Source organism: Epinephelus moara, chromosome 10 (genome assembly GCF_006386435.1).
Source record: "Epinephelus moara isolate mb chromosome 10, YSFRI_EMoa_1.0, whole genome shotgun sequence".
Taxonomy (NCBI): Eukaryota; Metazoa; Chordata; class Actinopteri; order Perciformes; family Serranidae; genus Epinephelus; species Epinephelus moara.
Genome location: NC_065515.1, coordinates 38,910,160 through 38,929,098, shown reverse-complemented (window position 1 = coordinate 38,929,098; position 18,939 = coordinate 38,910,160). Strand labels below are relative to the sequence as shown.

Here is an 18,939-nt window from a genome sequence, read left to right as displayed (position 1 = left end):
CACACTTGATGGGTGATTTGATGGGGACATGCATTCTTGAATTTGGTGTAATTTGCACATGGGGCACATTCAATATTAGATGAATAAACTTTGATTAAACGAGCAAACGCCACTCTGTGCAGCAGTTGAGTTAGGGCTTAAGGACTCTAATGACAGTCATGAAGTCTCACTGAGTGTATTCCACCGTTTTAATCGGACTGCGAGTGGCCATGACTTTTTCTTTGCTGTACTAATTTTACTAACTAACTTTTGTAAGTTTGCCATAATGTTACTAACACTAATAACGATCCTACAGACGAACCATCTTCGCTAATTAAATCTTTGCTCTACTTTATCATGATGGTTAGCTATGTAAAGCAGGTGACTAATACACCTATTTAAAAATGAATACATTTATGTATTTTACTTGTGTTTCTGACCACGAGTAGGTGCGATGGTTGTTTTTCAGGGTTGAATTTAGTGATTTGCGGGCATAGATGCCATCTTACTGGGAATGTTGGTAGGCAATTTGCAATGGTAGAAGAAGTAGGCCTATTTCAGACTTTTTTTATGCCTCCTTACTGCTGATAGCCACGGCCTGAGGCATTATGTTTCAAAGGGTTGACCATCTGTCCAACCGTCCATCCATTAGTCCGTCCTATTCTGGTGAACGTGATATCTCAAGAATGCCTTGAGGGAACCTTTTTCCTCATTTGGCACAAGTGCCCACTTGGATTCAACGATGAACTGATTAGATTTTGGTGATCAAAGGTCACTGTGACTTTGCGTCCGCCTCACTCTCATGAATGCAATATCTCAAGAAGGCATTAAGGGAATTTTCTTAAATTTGCTGCAAACATCCACTTGCCGTCTACAATGAACTGATTAGAATTTGGTGGTCGAAGGTCAAGGTCACTGTGATCTTACAAAACATGACTGTTTTATACCGTCGCTGACTCGTCACTCCTCTTAACTGGCAGGTAGGGGCTGCAAGTCACATTGCAAATGCATAGCACAAAAGGCATATTTGTAAATTGGCTCAGCTAGAAGCCCTACCATTTGTTGCAGCCCACATTTTGGCCTTTGCCTCAGCTCAAAAACTGACATTCATAGAAAAGTCTGGTCTTAGTTTGAGCATCTGTACTTGATATGTTAAGATCCATTAAGGTTAGGGCTGATATGAGATGGAAAGAAAAATGTTTTTGTTATCTTAATCACCATCTTGACTGTAAGGGAGCCGGGGGGGCCATTTTACCAGTTACACTGTTGACAAGACTTACCACGATCAGCTTCAGCAGCCATGTTGCGGCCCGAATGCAGCCACCTGCCAGAGATCTGCACTCTACTGAGTGCACTTTCATATTTTTTTTTAAAACAGGTGAATATTTGGCCAGTACAGGAATTTCCACCCATTTCCTGATGAAAATCAACTTATTTTAAAGAGTATCTTGATTGTTTCTGCTATAGCCCCGGACTTACGCTTTATGGTTTAAATTTACTGATATTTATATTGATATTTTTACGGTTTTTGGCCTCAGTAATAGACACAAATGTCTTGATAAGTTGAAGATTTGTTGCACTTCCAACACAACTTACACGATGACTGGAAAAACTACTTTAAAAACTTACGTTACCTCTCCTTTTCTCAAATCAGACAACATCCTTCAAGCTATCGTTTTGCTCTTATTTTTACAAAGTTTTATGATCTGTAGAGACAAAATGTGTCTGACCATATTTAACACAGTACATTCTCTTTAACTTCTCAGGCTGTCTACCTGAACTCATAAGTCAAACTTGTAACTAACTGCTGATAAAGGTGTGATTAATGATGTCTTCTTGTCTCAGGTTGTCCGACAGCGTGGGATGACATCCGTTGCTGGTATCGTGCTGAGGTGGGACAGGTGGTCAGCGTCTCGTGTGCCAATGTCTCCCAGCTGTTTGCTAATAACCAAGGTAAATCACTTCAGTACACCTTTCACAAAGCTAGGTGACATTTGGAGGCACATGCAGCCACCTAGAGGCATAAGTGGTTTAAGTAGCTGCTTACTAACCCTCAGTCTTCAAAAGGCCCCCTGAAGAAATGAAAATGACTTTGTCTTGGATTATGTATTTAAAAACAGACCTTTTTTGACTGCAAAAGCATTTTGATATTATAAGAAAAATATAGTCCCTAAATTTTGCTATATTTTCTTTGTGGAAGTTGTTATATGTTGAAATTATTTGTTGTCATCGACATTTGCACTTTTGTGACCCTATTTTTGGGGCAGCAGAGATGTTTGAGGAGGTGTAGAGAAATGATTGATAATCCTGCCAACAGTGATACTGAAATTCTTTTCATCCTCCTGCTTGTGCCTGCGCTGTATTTCCCACATTGTTGCTGGAGAGAAGCATGTGTGATTTCTCAGTTGATTTTCCAAAGGCCAAATAACAGGCAGATACAGCTTTTCCAGCATAATGAACTTGTGCTCAGTACATCCATCTTTCATTTTACAGCTCAGCGAAGTGACTAGATTATATATAGATGTCTCTAAGGACCAGTTTTATGCTTTCAATGGACGTTTTTCTATGCAGATCACGTGGACTTTTCTCCAGTGTCTAAACTTGGCTGCAGAGAGCACTGCTCTCCTCAGTGTTAACATGACCCCCACCTTCACCAGACCGCTGTCTCATCCAGCTGGCCGGTTTAAAGAAAACAGAATATGCTCTGAATCTCTCATGTATCATCATACTGACAGACAGATACAGATGCAACTGAGATGATAAAAAAAAAAAAATTGTCGCTGGACATTTGAGAAATGAACCAAAATCTGCAGTGGAAATATGAGGAAGTAGAAAAAGAGGCAGTACAAACTTTGTTCATCAAGTCAAGAATTAAATTAGAAATAGCCTGACCACCTACAGAGCGTTAGACTTAACATGTTACAACCAAACTTCGTTACTATTCATATCTTTATGAAAATGTTTATTAATGCTATTGTTTTTGTTTTTAAAAAAATAATATTGGCTGATATTTTCAAACCCTTGAATACACAATACTATTATGTTTATATAAAAGTAAACTCCAGGGTAAAGTCCCTGTGGCTGAGCCGACGGCTAGCAGCAAACTGTGCTTATTCCATAAACAGTGCCAAACCATGGCAACAGTGCTGACGGAGCAAACAGTATTAAAGCTGGGGTAGGCAGAAATCCTTTGTCCTGTAGCTCCCCCTTCTCAGGCACATGCACATAGTTCATAAAGTAACCTACCGTTTCCCATACATTGATTTATTTAATCCTATTTCATTTTACCTCCTATTCCTATATCCTATTTTTATCAAACCACAGATGAGACAAGAATTAGCTAGCTAACTTTAGCAACCCGATGGTCCCTTCGCTTTGCTTTCTGCTTCCCCGTGAGAAGAGCGGGCAGCAGCTTGGGAGAAAAACCTTCAATGTGCAGCTGCAGTGGCGCTAATTCGGCCAGCATGAACACCCCAGAAATATTGCCGATCCTGCTGGGAGTCAGGTTTGTCCAGTCCACCAGAGCTGGGGTTTGCTGCAGCCGCTGAATAGGGGTCCTGAATAGGGGTCCATCTCTGGAGCTGCTGCCTGCTCTCCTCCCAGTGAGATGGTCTGTAGCGGCAACAAGTAAGGCGGGGGACAGTGTGATTTGAGGCTCTAGCTATTGTTAGCTACATGAACGTGAACATGAAGCCTCAACTGTGAGTCTTTGGCTCCAGTTATCTGACGGCTAAATTATTAGCACCATTTTCTCCATCTCTAAAACATTTTGACAATATTGACACATGTTTTGTTTTGTATATTGACAGACTACCTTTTGTATAAGTCCGTCTTCCTTTTTTGGCTTTGCAGTGTAGGCAGTTGTTGCCAATGCTGGAATGGCAACTTTCTCTAGAGGACTCTCTGCCATTGAGTCAGGCTGTCACATGCATGCACATCTGCATTAGGGGAACAACCAATAGTTGGCCAAAGTCTCCTGTCAGGGCCTAGATTTTCTAAAGTCTGAAAAAAGAGCCAAGAGGAGGTGCAGAAGTCATTTTTTTTCTCAGTTCACTTGAATTACAATAGCCCAAAGGTTAACGTGGTGTTTTTGCCCAATGAAGCTAAAATTAAACTGCCTACCTGAGCTTTAACCATATGGGAACTGGAAAATGGGCACTACATTTCCGCAATGTCACTGTCCTGATATCAGTGGTAACCTCCGTGTGAGCACTGTGCAAAGCAGTAAGTAGCAATGAGCTAGTCAGTGGGATAGGCTACATAGGCCTACCTGCACTGAAATGCGCGTGCAGCCGGTTTACCACAGCAAACCACGGAGGAGCTCTGATTCCAGCACACACAGAGGTAGTGTGACTTTATTCTCTGCTCAGGAGGCCATTACTCCAGTATATCTTTACATAGCAAATAGCAGTTTGCTGCTATAGTAATGCTCTAATGACTTGAAACACGTTTTCATTGATATTTAAGGGTATATTCTGCAGGAATTGTCGGTCACTGTTTGTAAACAGTACATATGGCGAAAGAGGAAGTCAAAGTATTACCGTATAACTTTTCACAGTGGAGTCAGTAGCTGCAGAGAGCATGTGCAGTATGTGGGATGCTGGATGTAGAAAATGATGTACTTGACCAACTTTCAGCAGCAGTGAAAATGAAGGACAGCACAAAGCAGAGGAGAAGAAAAAAACACAGCAGTGAAAGTTAAGCGCACTCTTCAGGAGGATCAGGAGGCGGGGGTTGCTGTTGATGACCTCATAACTCAGTGTTAGTGGGTTCCTGGACCCCACTGGATTTCCTCCTCCACAGACACCGGGATAAGTCAAGCGCTGTAGCTGTGATCCAGCCTATCCAACAGGAGGCTGCATGCAGAGAAAATAATGAATTGGGAAATCAAAGAGTTCACTGTAAGAGCCAAGAGCATGAGGAAGGAATTGGCGCTGCTTGTTAAGCATGGCGGTTTGAGCACTAGCACCCTCCCCAGAGCCTCGGCCTTCAACCCCCATTCACATCCAACCATTCACCCACCGACGCTGTGGCTGCAGGCCGTTATACTGAAGCTAATGCAGCTGGATATCGGTAAAACCACCCACGACTCAAACCCCCACACTCTGCTCGGCTGTGCTGAGGAGCCGGACGGGCATACTCACATCATGAAACTGAAATCTTTTATTTTACTGTAAACTTTTCATCCTCCGTCTCATAAACACAGATTCTCACAGAAAACCTGATGACCTTGAGTGACTCATGACCGCCGTGAAGCTCGGTGAGCTCAGTGAGCTCCGTCATTCTTACTTCAGGCCATGGTGGGAGAAAATGACTGCAAATGTGCCTCATTTAAATTCATCATCGACAGCCTTCACCTGACCGGACTACTGTCAGTGTTACCTAGAGCTGTTAGGAAAGTGAACAAAGTAAATACCTCATACTGTAATACTTTTGTTATACTTTTGGACAGGGAACCAAGGTTAAACAACTCCTTGACTCAGCATTGAGTAAAATTGTCTGAAGGATAGAAAAAGAAAGTTTGAACTGATAATCGAGTCATCATGCTACAATTTTAGCCCTGCAGGTAGCCAACTAAATTTATTGAATTCATTAAATCAAATTGTTATACTTCTAAAGTGCATTGCAATCAAATTAGACTGCCAATATGTCCATACAGAGGATTTACTGATGCATTAGAAGATGTTTGTGCAGAGTATTGATTCCAACAATCTACCTTGGTCATGTTGAACAAGCAGTTTAACAACCAACAGGAAAGGAGGAAAGTGTAACCACATACTGTATAAAACATCGTTGTACAGGTTCTCAAAGTGCCCGAGTGAAAAAATTTACATGCACATCGCTTGAATCAGAGTATCCCGAGGGACTGAAGGTTGTTGCGGCTGCACAGTATTTCTCAGCTCAGAAGTGAAAACTCCAAGACAAGAACTATGAGTGAGGAGTGTGAGCAGGTCATGCTGCCCCACTGCTCCATGGAACAGCAGATTGGCCTCGTGGTGTGACAGACAGGTTACTTGGTTACTTTATTTGTACAGTATGTCAAAATAGACAACCACACAATACTCATTCTGTAACTGATTTTTGTTTCAGCAGTTTGACTGCATGGGATTATAATTGGATTGAGGCTCTCCAGTGCAGCAGACCAAAAACCACTATTAAAAATCACACTTTAGTTAGCAGCTAGCATTGCTGACTTTCAGTCAGATCCATACACTGTATAAAATATTGGACATAGTGACCGAGACGTCACTCACTGATTTGTGGATTTTATAGCAGAGTCTGGCATTTTGATCATTGCCATCTTGTTTTGATGGAGCCAGAAGAAACCAAATTTGAAAAAGCTACATGTAGCTATAGAGACCAAAATTGTTTTTTGCACCAGGCTGTAAACATGTGTTTTTATAAATTTGGGCATTTTAACGTGCAGGTCTATGGGGATTGACTGGCTTCTGGAGCCAGCCTCAAGTGGCCATTCAAAGAACTGCAGTTTGTGGCGCTTCCGTGTTGACATCATTTTTCAGCCCTGGAAGTTCCCCATTGTTCAAATCCCTTTGTGCGCTGACACATAGAGGCAGGCAGCCATTCATACCCACATTCACAGAGTCACCAATTAACCTAACTTGCAGAGAACACGCAGAAAATCCACGCTGGCACGCAGAGAACATGCAAACTCCCCCCAGCCAGCCAGCAGGGTGAAACCCACAACCCTTTTGCTGTGGCAACAGTGCTAACCACTGCACCTGTGTGTCACCCCTAGTCAGCCATACTGCAACACATAGAGCGAGAAGGTCAGAGAAAATATTTCTTTATCTTTTTTAATCTATTTTTGCTCTCTTTATCTTGTAAAGCATCATCAATTAGATTAACATGCTTTTTATTAATAACAGACACACGTGCGCACACACACACACACACACACACACACACACACACACACACACGCACGCACGCACGCACGTTTTAGGAGACTTGCACAACTTTCAGTCAGATCCTTTCAGACATAAGAAGAGAATGAAATTTATGTTTCACTGACTCCCACAGTTACACAAATGCAGAAATTTTAGCTTAATGTTTCCAGCCAGATGGTGACAGCAGTTAAACTTTTTTGTTGCTTTCCAAACACTAAAGTAAAAAAGTGATGGAAGAGGAAAAATAATTGTCTCTAAACTTTTGTCACATCAATGCTGAGTCCTTACCACCTCTGTCTGGCAAAGCTTGTTGTTGTGTAGTGTGTTTGTGTTTATGTATTGACAGGGGTTTGTCATGTGTCCTCTTCATAGGAGGTGAGTCTCCAGCCGCTCAGGTCATTAACAGGCAGATGGAGTTTAAATGCAGCCCATTGAATCCTAATGAAGAGCAGTGGCGTTATCTCACTTCTGAGAAATGACCAGAGCGTCTGTGCTCATGTGTATACATGTGATTAGTTGCATCTGTAGAGAGAGGGGAGGTGTGGTGAAAGCGAAGAGTGTATTTATGCTTATTATTCATCAGTGTCTCAGTAAAACTAATAGACTCCATCAGGACAGCTGCATATTCATGAATCTAAACAACAAATGACAACAAATTGAACATTAATCAGCCATCATATTGTATTTGCATGTGATGCTGTCATAAACAACGTGTCTGTGCTGTCCTTTGTTGATTGAGCATGACTCTGCAGTTTTAAATTCAATACATTTTTGAGACTTGCGCGTGTCCATACTGTACCTTGGACTTAACCTCTGATCATGCAACAAAAGTCTGTTTGAGATCCCCCAGTCTAAGATTTAAAATGAAAAGAGCTGTGCATTAGCTGTCAGTGCCCCCAGAAGAGCTTTCCTAGTGAAATCCATCATGGCTTCCTTTAAATCTCTATGAAAAATATTTTAATAACTTGCCTTGCCTTCCTTCATGAAAAAGGAAAGACACTGCTGTATGCCGTCAAATGTCCAACCAGGGAAAACAGCCTGGGAACAAAAGCATCAAGACAGGGGTGTCCACATGCTTTTGGCCTTGTAGTGTATATGCCTCTGAAACTTTTGCTACATACCTCAGTAAAATAAAGGTAAGGAGAATTTTGTTTGTGATGCTTAAAGCATTCAAATGTTGCATTTAAAGGTCTAGAAACAATGTTCAGTTTGTTCGGAATAATCCAAACACCTTAATGTGGACATGATTATGGGACTAATTCTACCCCCGACCGCTAACTGTTAGGACTGCTACGCTGTTAGCCCTGTCAGCACTGTTGCGGTTGTTAGCCCTGTTTGCGTTGTTAGCACCATTAGCTGCTTGCTATTAGCTTAGCCACCTTCATGTTGACAACCGTGTGCTCAGACTCTGAATCATAGATATGTTCTAAATGTTGCATATAGCTCCTTTAATATCTGTCTCTCCAGTTACATTTCCTTGCCAACCGTCTGGAGCCCCTCCCATGGTGCCAAGTTCAGACTTCCCCCTCCAATTAAAACATGTATTTTAGTGCTCTGTGTCATTTATTTACGCTTCAGCTACCTTGCTTCTCTTGGGTGATTGTTAAGTGCCACATCTCTCACTTTTCACTGTTTTGGGTTAGCTGTGGTCTCTGTGTAGTCCTCCTAGTAATGTTTTGTGCTCAGATCGTTCATGTGAATAACACATCAGCTGTGCGCTTGAGATCATATTCAAAGATGGGTGAGTAATTTTTGTCTTCTTATGTTTGTACTTTTTAAACAAAAAAATCAGTTTTATTGTATGATATGTAGTGGAAAAGACATATGGTCAACAGCATTGTTATTAGCGACTGTCATTAACAGAAACTTTCAGCTCCAGTTTGTTGGTTTGTGGGTCGGGTTGGAGTTTGAGTGATTGATTAATGCATTTGAGGTCGGGTGTGGGCTGGGTTTGTGTGTGTGGTGCATTATCCTAGATGCATTTCCTTGCAAAAATATTTTTGCAGTGGCCTACAGGAAAACTTGTGCTGGGTGAGGTCAAAGAGATTGACTGTTGAATTCACCTATTAACTTACCTGGCCTCCTCATGTAGGGATTGTATTCCTGCAATTGTACACGTGGATGAAGCCTGCGTATTGCTGGACAAAAAATCAAGTGAACTCACTGAATGATACATTTCTTAGAGCGACTGTTTTCTTCATATGATCTCCTCTGTCCTTGCTATGACAGCTTTATATTTTGTTTTAGGTTACATCTACAGGAACTGCACTGAGAATGGATGGTCCGAGCTCTACCCCTCCTATGAGGAGGCATGCGAGTTCACAGAATATGAAGTGACAGAACCAGAGGTAAATGTTTAAACCAATTTTTCTGTGAATTATTCTGCAGGGATAAACTACACATCTGTGAGTTCATTCTCATTTGGATTTCTTGTCTGTCTGGTCGCCATTATAACTGTGTAAATACGTTAAAGGTGCCAAACCATATTTAACATATTTATCAGTTCCAGCATGGTGGATATTTGAGGACTCATCAGACAAGATATGTGCTGTGCTGTAGACTGGCTAATATAAACTTTTTTTTATATGATGCCCTCTCTTGTCACCAACATATTTTAATTACTTTTAATTACTAGCCTTATAACTGCAGCCCATAATTTAGCTTATTATGGTTGAGTAGTAAGGCTAAATGACAGATGTTGTTTCAGGCAGGCAGTAATATAGATGATTGACATGTCCCTCCCGCTCTGAGACATCAACACAAACCCTCCGAGACTGTCGTCACTGGAAACATGACAGCAAAATGTCCTACATTTATGTTTTCCCAAAAGATGACCTCTTGCTGTTGAGCAAATGTTGCCTCTCCTTTCTAAGTAGCAAAAGATGAAGTAATGATGTTGATAATAAGGTGCTTTGCTCAAGAGAAAAGCTTAGGATTTATCTGTCTTATTGGAAGAAGTGCAGATCAAACCATGCAAGTATGACAGGTCACATTATCATTGAAATATTCCCCAAAGTTCACTAAAGGGTCCAGCTAATGTCTTGTCAGATTAAGCAAACACTCTTCAAAGGAAAACTTGTAAGATATGCATAATTTTTTTCAGGTCTGCATCTGATTAATTACAAAACATATATTCAAATCAATCCTGCAGCCTTGCTCATAGAAGACATGCCACATGCACCTCACCTCCAAAGTGTTGAACCACTTTATACAAATTAAAGCTAACTTACATACAAATGACAACATTTACTGTCCCCACTAAATACTTTCTAAGTACACTGTCTTCCACCAAAGACAAATTGTTAAAAAGCAGTGGCAGCTTAGTTTTTTCATCACATTAATTAGCACTTGTAAGGATGGGTGAGAAAAGTGTGAGTGAGCAGTTAATAGTTAATATGTACATGTTGACATTGGTTTAATCTCTTTATTCTATTTTATCTTTTCTTGTATTTCAGACATCTTACTTCTCCAACTTCAAACAGGTGTACACCGCTGGGTACGCTACCTCCCTCATCTCTCTGATATCGGCTATTTTTGTCTTCACTGTGTTCAGGTAACATTGTTCATCCTCCCAAGAACAAACAACAGCATTGGTTCAGTCTCAGCAAGTAAAAATGACATTCATTCACGTTCAAGTGACAGTGCCCCCTAGCTGTTGTAGTAATTTTGTGTTGGGAGCAAAAGAGGAAGTCAGCTGAGGTTATTGTAGAGTGATATTAGGATAAATGGTGGCAGTCGGGGTAGATAGACGTTTCAACAAAATGTCGGACTCTAACATGAGAGACTGTTTTTTTAGTTGTTGTTGTTGTTGTTGTTGTTTTTGAGGCAGGACCACAATTGCCCCTAACCTTAACTACGAGTATTATTGTAGCCATGTCAACAAATGGCCCCTAACCTTGACAAAGTAGTCATAAAGTAGTTTCCTTATCCGTTGTGAGGGTCCTAAGGACAGAGGGATGTCGTATGCTGTAAAGCCCTGTGAGGCAAATTGTGATTTGTGATATTGGGCTTTATAAATAAAACTGATTGATTGATTGACCCATCCTTCCAACTACTACCATCAGGTCGCCATTACAAAGTCCCACTTTCCCGGAAGAACAAATACAAAAAAACTTTTGTTCCCACGGCCATCACCACCCTGAACAGTTTAAAATAACAATTGAAGTCCCACCCAGATACACTGCTTTGTCGTATATCTTGTATAATGTCTATTGTGTTTTGTGTGTCCTTGTCTATTTTATTTCGGAGCTTGCCAAAGACAAATTTCTGTTACTTGTGACAGACAATAAAGATTTATCTTATCTTATCTTATCTTATCTTGATTGATTGATTGATGGATTGATCAATTGATTGATTGATAAGTCAGAAAATCGGCTACAGAAAATGCAAATTTATGTGCTTTTTCCACCCACTACAGTTTTTTGAATACTGGATGTTGGTTCATTTAGATAAGCAGTAGATGGCAGTGGCACTAATTTTCCAGTCAGGTGCCATTATTACCACTGCAGAACAAGAGTGCCAATCAAACCTCAAACAAAGGAAAACAATGATTGTATGATAAAAATAGAGAGTTTTGAACAACTAATATTACAGCTGTCTGTTGCTGGAAGAGTAGCGAAACTTTTCTGTGATATGTCAAGATTTTTGAATTTTTGATGTCTCCACACTGGCATTTTGATGTGCAAATTAAGAATGTGCATAAAAAGAGGTGGTTGGAAACACACCTATTTTCACCCAACCATGTTGTTTTTCTGCCTTAACCTAAACCTTAACCACAGCAATACCACATCATCAAAGAGATTAGTTTTTTTCTACAGTGATTTGTGACACCTTTGTAAAGTACAGATTAATTATGTTGTTCTGGCAATAGGGGCGTTAGATCAATCATCACTTGTGAACAAATGACATAATTGGGGGACTTGTTATCATTTCCCCCTCAGTACTTGTCAAACTAAACTCAAGCCATCTTTACTGAACAAAATTTCCCATCATAGGTGTTTGAAAGTCTTAAGAATTTATATAAAACATGTTCCTTTTAAAAATGACTCACTAAAGTTTTTCTCTGCTCTCTCAGGAAGTTTCACTGCACCAGGAATTACATCCACATCAACCTGTTCTTCTCCTTCATCCTGAGAGCGAGCGCTGTCTTCATCAAAGATGCTGTTCTTTTTTCTGATGAAAACCTGGACCACTGCTTCATGTCTACTGTGAGTGTGAAACCCTCCACCACAGCTCCATTAGTGTGTCTATAATGTATAGTTACTAGTGAAGGACTCACATCCTTTACGCAAGTGAACCCAGTGGTTCCACTTACGTGAACATACTGCGCTACAGTACAAGCAGCTTCGTCCCGTTTTCAAAAATCTATCTTAGAAACATGTTGCGGTAAAAGTATTGAAAGTAAAAAACTACTGAGAGTGAAGGCGAATAGAATGGAGTTGGAGGACTATCATGCTTTCAGATCAGTTGAAAAAAAGAAAGAAAGAAGAAATGACATAGAGAAGGATGCAAATTAGGAAGGAAACAAGGAAGAATGAAAGGTGGAGAGGAAGAATAAAGGAAAAGAATCGAGAAAATAAAGTGTGAGATGACACAAATATTGTATGATCTCATGTTGGATGTAAATAAATAGGACAGAAGAACAAAAACTAACTTTGAAAATAAATGATCTGTGTCATATCAATACAGTCAGCTGGTTTCAGGTGGGGGCAGAATAACCTGCATTTTGTTATCTTGACATGAATCTCACAAACTCTGAAGAGTTCATTATCACAGAGAGCAGGAAGGAGTGGGATTGAAATGCTGGGAGTGTCTGTGCATGAGCCTGGGAGAGCATTAACGACAAGTGTTTCTCTTCCTATTTTTCTGTTGATGAGACCACCTTGACAGAAGGTAAGTGTCCCTCTTGTGTGGTCACGAGGGACCAGCAGCAGCACATCACCGTCACTTGCTTGGATGAAAAGGACCAGTGAGAGCAGAGGATGAGAGACAGCTCTTGTGCTCTATCTGAGCACAAATGTTTTTCAGACAAAAAGACATAAAGGACAGAGGAAATTGATGAGGGGATGATGTTGGAAAAGGGTTTAAAAAGAAAGTCAATTACTCATTGCTTTAATTTTGAATAAATAGGAAAGATCCTATTAGTAAATAAAATGTTGACACTGACACTTCTGAAATATGTAAGAAATGTTGCTTTAACTAAAATTCTTTAATATTAAATCACTCCACCTATTTTGTTATCTTATACAATTCTCTAACCCTCTTTTTTTCTCCATGGCAACACATGTTTCAGGACTGAATGAAGGACGTTCATTGTATAAAATTATGGTTATGAAAACATGATTTGCTGACAAGCAAATGAACAGCACAGAATGATGGGTCTTGCCATGCTCACAGCTAGCATCCAGTCACAAGGAAGTGACAAGTGCTAGCCAATTACAGCACAGTAGGGTTGGACTTGACTGGACGGTGGGAAAAATTGCACGTCCTAGAACGGTCCTTCTATTGAATGTTCAAATCTAATACCAGTGCTCCTATTGACACCTGGCAGGACAACAAACAAGCTCACAGCTGGTAATCTGTTGGCTGCAGTCATAAGTTGAGTTGTCGACAAAATCTAAAGTTGCTAGCTCAAAATGAAAAGCTTTTACTTCACTCCTGGTTGGAATCAAGAGCAATTATTTCAAAAATTTGTGTGAATTTTGAGTGATAAATCTGCCACCATTTTATGTAATCTGATTATGTATCATTGTATCTCTTTGACAGGCATAGCAACAGTAACTTTAGGGGCAGCACTAGACCTTACTAGAGTACAGTTGTAATCCACAGCTTCTATTGTGTCTGACCAAGCAGAGAATTTCCACTTTTTTAATATACTGTATAATAGAGGTGTAATGGTACACAGAAGCCACAGTTCAGTTCATATTACAGTTTGGGGGTCACGCTTCAATGCGAGTTCATGCAGTGGAGAAAATACAAATGCATAAGGATACATTGTTTGTCATTTATTTTGAACATACAGTGGTGAAAGTCTCTGAGCACTGAGAGTATTTTGCACACTTTCTCAAAAAGCAACAGGGCACAACCAAAGACTATGAAAAATAATGCACATAGCTACCATGACATCACTCATTGTTTTGTGGACTCCCGTTTTGAAGGCACTATATTTGGCCATATTGCGCCATATGTGACCATATTATGTGTAACTTTAGGCCTTAAAAAATTATAAACAAGTGAGTTAAATAAACCTTTTGTACAGTTGCAATGAACGCTGAAATAAGCCATAAAGATGAGAAGCAATTATTTGCACCAGGCTGTTGATATGTTTATTTATGCTCTAAAGTTTTGCATTTTAACATGGGGGACTTTGAAGACTGGCTTGCCTCTGTAGTCAGCCTCAAGTGGCCGTTCAAAGAACTACAGTTTTTGGCACGTTCACATTTCTTCATTTTTTATCTCCTGAGGTTGCCACTTGGTCACAATAGGCTATAAACTGAAAAGCATCTCTCATGATATGAAATTTAAAATAAAAAATAGACAGAATAATAAATAAAACTTATGCTTTAGGGTGGCAAGTAGTTTTATCTTTGCTATAGACCCTTTTACTGTTAGTAAACAGTGTAATATTTTTTGGTGGGCCTCTTAACACCTCGCCAATTTCTGATTATGTGGACATTATAACTCTTAATACACATCATGTTATTCATCCCTACAACAGTAAACACTTTTTCCCTAACCTGATATGAAGTGCGTGCTGGCCACCTGAGCATTCTTGATAACCCCCTTCGTCCAGTCCCTTCGTCTTATCACATTTAACCATAGCTGTCTTTGTTTTTGTTGTCTGGCAGTGGAGGCTGGTATGTGATAAAATGTAAGTTTTGAGTCATGACTTCCTCTATTCTGGCACCCAATAACACAACAAGACAACATTGTAAGACTCCTATGTAGTCTACAGCCCTGTGGTGGTGAGTTGTGTTTTACCTCTAGCTAACAAACTGACATCATTGTGACATCAGCCGTAAAAGGGTCTATATGCCACTGTTAACGCCTTTTGCTTCAATAAATGTTTTGTTACGTTTTGCTTGTGTGACTGAAGGCTGTTTAAGGAGTTGGGTTCAGGACGGTTTATTTTTCTTCGTCTCAATTAGTGGCACATCTGGGTGATGCTGTTGAATGTGTTAGCGTGTTTGATGTGTTTCCATTCATATACAATACAACAGCAGAGCAGTGCTAACACACCATCTTTGTCTTATACACAAATCTCTCTCTTTTGCTGTTGTAGCCAGCCAGGAACCCACAACTCTTGCAACTATGGCATTTCATTTTTGCTCACTATATTGTGATAGGTTCACAAAACATTCAGCTTGTGGTGCTAACCTCAGCACCTGTTGCTAAAAGCAGCTTAAAGTTCAAGAACTCACACTTGCAAACTTTTGCACCACATTCCTAAGTACACACCGTGCGTGCACTGAACTGTGACCCCTGCACCTTCATGGTTTGGTAGGAATGCACAAGCCATTAAAACTCTGATATATCACCTTCTTTGCCCTCAAATGCATCATCATTGCAGACCTCCCTGTGACCCATACATTAATGGGAGAGACCTGTACTGTTACGACCAGCCCAGCTAAATAACATCCACCGACTCATCTGATGCGTGTGGCTTTTGTTGTTTTGTCTCTACAGACATCCTGTAAATCAGCCGTGGCCTTCTTCCAGTTCAGTATCCTGGCCAACTATTTCTGGCTGCTGGTGGAGGGAATGTACCTGCAGACGCTGCTTGCTCTCACCTTTGTCTTCCAGAAGAAATACTTCTGGTGGTACATACTCATCGGCTGGGGTGGGTGATCCTTCTCTTTCACCTCTTTCTGTTTACCTTCATTTTCTTCCTTCCCTCCTCTCTCTGTCTCTTGTTAGAGCTCTGCTTCTGCTCTTCCCTAATGATCAGGTCACTCTCTTTGTTCCTTCCAGGTCTTCCTACAACAATCATAACGGCGTGGATCCTCACTCGAAACTTCTACGATAACAAGGGGTGAGCTGCTGTGGTAGAATATCAGAAAAAAAATGTCACAAAAAAAATGAGGAAACTTCAATAAGCATACTCAAGTATCCTCCCAATAAGACCCACTGTCATTCATTTATGTATCAAACCATACATGCATCAAAAACATCTATGTATATTAGGAATTTAACCCTTTTTTGGTTCAAAGAACTTGTGTGTACCTGTTTTATGCAGGTAAAATCAAAGAAAAAGTTCAGAAGGAAAAAACAACAACTTTCTAAACACTTGTGAATTGGCTTATTAGCTTAGCTTTGGTGTTTGCATAATGATTGTGAAGTGTTTTATGCACAGTTGTTTAAGAGAATATGAAAAAGATGAAAAATAATTAGTTTATCCTTGCGTCATAATTTAGTCTTGCTCACAAGGATTTGCCTCCACAATTTCTAACAACGTGTGTTTCGTGATGAGATGAACAATATTGTACTCCTGTGACTGCCTTGTTTATCTCATTGCTGTCTCAGGTGCTGGGATGACACAGATGTGGCCTTCATCTGGTGGATCATAAAAGCTCCAATAACTGCATCACTACTGGTGAGTACAAAGCAGTAACAGGAGCTACTGAGGAATTATAAGAGTCCTCAATATTGGATCAGACCTGTGTGACTCTTTAACTCTGCAGCCTGCACCAGCCACAGCAGACTCCTATCCTGTGTTCTCGTTGCATGCAACAATAACAAGTCAAAGAAAGCTGATGCATTTCCTACATGAAAGCAGGGAAACTTGGCCAGTGCGTGGAAAAGCTTGTTATCTTTGGCAGTTAACACCAACAGTTAATCAGCGCACTTCCATGTTTCTCTGTTGGTGTGATTTTGTTTTGTTTGTCTTTTAAATCTGAAGATACAAAGCCTTTCTTTGATCATGAAGCTCAGTGTAAACTGTAGAATTCTCTTGTTTATCAGTGAAGTGCATGAACTACACTGCAGACTGAAACTCACAGTGACAAATACATTGAAGGGACGGCTGACTCATTTGAGTGCGTCCAGTGTGAGCTGACTGCACATGAGCAGGTCTGCGTTATAAACCTCTGGTGTATGACATGTCTGTATGGTCACTGCACTTAATATTTATGATCATCTGGTCATGGGTCACATCTCTTGCCATGTTCATGTACAGTCTCAATCCCTCTTCTTTTCCTTGCAGTTTTCATACCCATACAACTGAAATTACATCCGGTAACTACTAGTACTAATGGCAGAATGTTACCAGCGTAAACACTTTGCTTTTTTGCAACTACAGTGTAGAAAATAGCAATGTTTATTACAACATCAGTAACATCTGCTGCCTTACTTTGGACACACAGCTCCAACACGCTGTTACTCATGATGTGTAGCAAATCAGATAGTGGTCTGGGTGGGATGATAAGGGAGGGTACTGAGTGATGCAGACAGGCAGCTGCCTCAGAGCCAAAGTAGCGCATTTTTCAATTAATTATTTTATCACCTATCATATTAAAAAAATGTATCGTGGCAGGCCACCACAAATAAATCAGTATATGGGAAATATAATGACTAGTGCAACATCAAGAACATCATCCCTCACTGGTTTCTCACCAGTGGTGTAGTGAGGGGTATACGCAGGTAGATGTCGTATACCCACTTTTTTTTTACTGGCCAGTCGCAGTATACCCACCTTTCATCGATCAAGACGTTGGCATATATAGGAAAGTATATCCACTTCTCCCTTGGTGACCTACCCATCTACCTAGTAGTACACCCACCTCATGAACTACCACTACACCACTGCTTCCCACCTGTGAACATGCCAGACCAAACTCGGAAGGGATTGGTCTACTGTCTCTGCAGTGTTTTGCTTCTGTGCCGTCATAGTTGAAGATTAAGTTGTAGTTTGTTTGTTTTTTTTAATTTGGAAACACATATATAATTATTTGCAATCATATTTTAAGGATAGATATTTGGAATAATGGTCCTTAAAGGTACAGTTAAATCTATCCATGCACTTTTTGGTACCTTGCAAAGAGCTTTATCGTGTTTTCTAACACACATGATATACAAAGTTAAAAGTAACTGGACCTAGTTTGTTAGTCCCAAAGATATTCTCCATCAAGCAGCTCTATTAGCTCCACTGATTGGAAGGGAGACCCAGGCATTGATCAGTAAAACTTATGAAGCCTTTGGTGAGCATGTTCCAGAGGGGACTTGATATTATTTAAGTTTGAAGTGTAGGTGAAACATGAGGTATCTCAAAACCCAGGTAATTTTCTTGAGTGAGGGGTTGATTGCTAAAAGATTCTGCTGCTGTAAAACCTTAACTCTTAATGTCATTTTAAGTTTTTCTAACCATGATTAAGTAACCTCTACTGCAGTCGTTGTCACTGCAGGTTTGATGTGATGATACAACAGCAGGCCAGCAGATAAAAATGGCTGCAGATGTAGCACAAATATTGTGGTGGTTCTTTCATATTTTTGGTAACATCTATTCATGTGTTTTATGTAGGTGAACTTCATCATCTTCATCAATGTAATCCGCATTCTGGTCCAGAAGCTGAGATCTCCTGGTGTTGGTGGCAATGACACCAGTCACTTCAAGTGAGAAGCGAATCCATATCCCTCCACATGATGACATGCCCAGTAGTGTTGTTTTTGGCAGCCTGTTTTAATTTTAGTTTTAGTCTAGTGTTTGTGTTAAACTGTCATTTTAGTTTTTATTAGTTTTAGTCACGTTCATACGCTTTTTTGTCTAGTCAAGTTTCAGTCAACTAAAAGTCTGAGCATTTAAGTCTTATTTTAGTCAGAATAATCCATGACTATTTTCGTCTCGTTTTAGTCGACGAAAACTGATGACATTTTAGTCTAGTTTTAGTCAATGAAAATTGTATTTTAGTCTCTTTTTAGTAATGCAATTTCTATTATACCCAGTCAATATAGTATAAGTACCTAGTATAGAATAACCAAACCAAATTTTTCTTTTCTAAATTAGCTCCTATAGTTAGAGCTAAATATATATTTATTTATACAACAGTTAGTTCCGACC

At 40.1% G+C, this 18,939-nt stretch overlaps 1 protein-coding gene across 1 annotated transcript in view; it reads left to right on the top strand.

Moving 5' to 3' along the window:
- Nucleotides 1-18,939, top strand: part of LOC126396791 (pituitary adenylate cyclase-activating polypeptide type I receptor-like) — a 53,386-nt gene that overhangs the window by 30,838 nt on the left and 3,609 nt on the right. The window contains exons 3-10 of the mRNA XM_050055092.1: nt 1,825-1,932; nt 9,135-9,235; nt 10,343-10,440; nt 11,962-12,094; nt 15,573-15,726; nt 15,858-15,918; nt 16,410-16,479; nt 18,403-18,494. Coding sequence (XP_049911049.1) covers nt 1,825-1,932; nt 9,135-9,235; nt 10,343-10,440; nt 11,962-12,094; nt 15,573-15,726; nt 15,858-15,918; nt 16,410-16,479; nt 18,403-18,494 — 817 coding nt within the window. The remainder of the gene's footprint in view (nt 1-1,824; nt 1,933-9,134; nt 9,236-10,342; nt 10,441-11,961; nt 12,095-15,572; nt 15,727-15,857; nt 15,919-16,409; nt 16,480-18,402; nt 18,495-18,939) is intronic.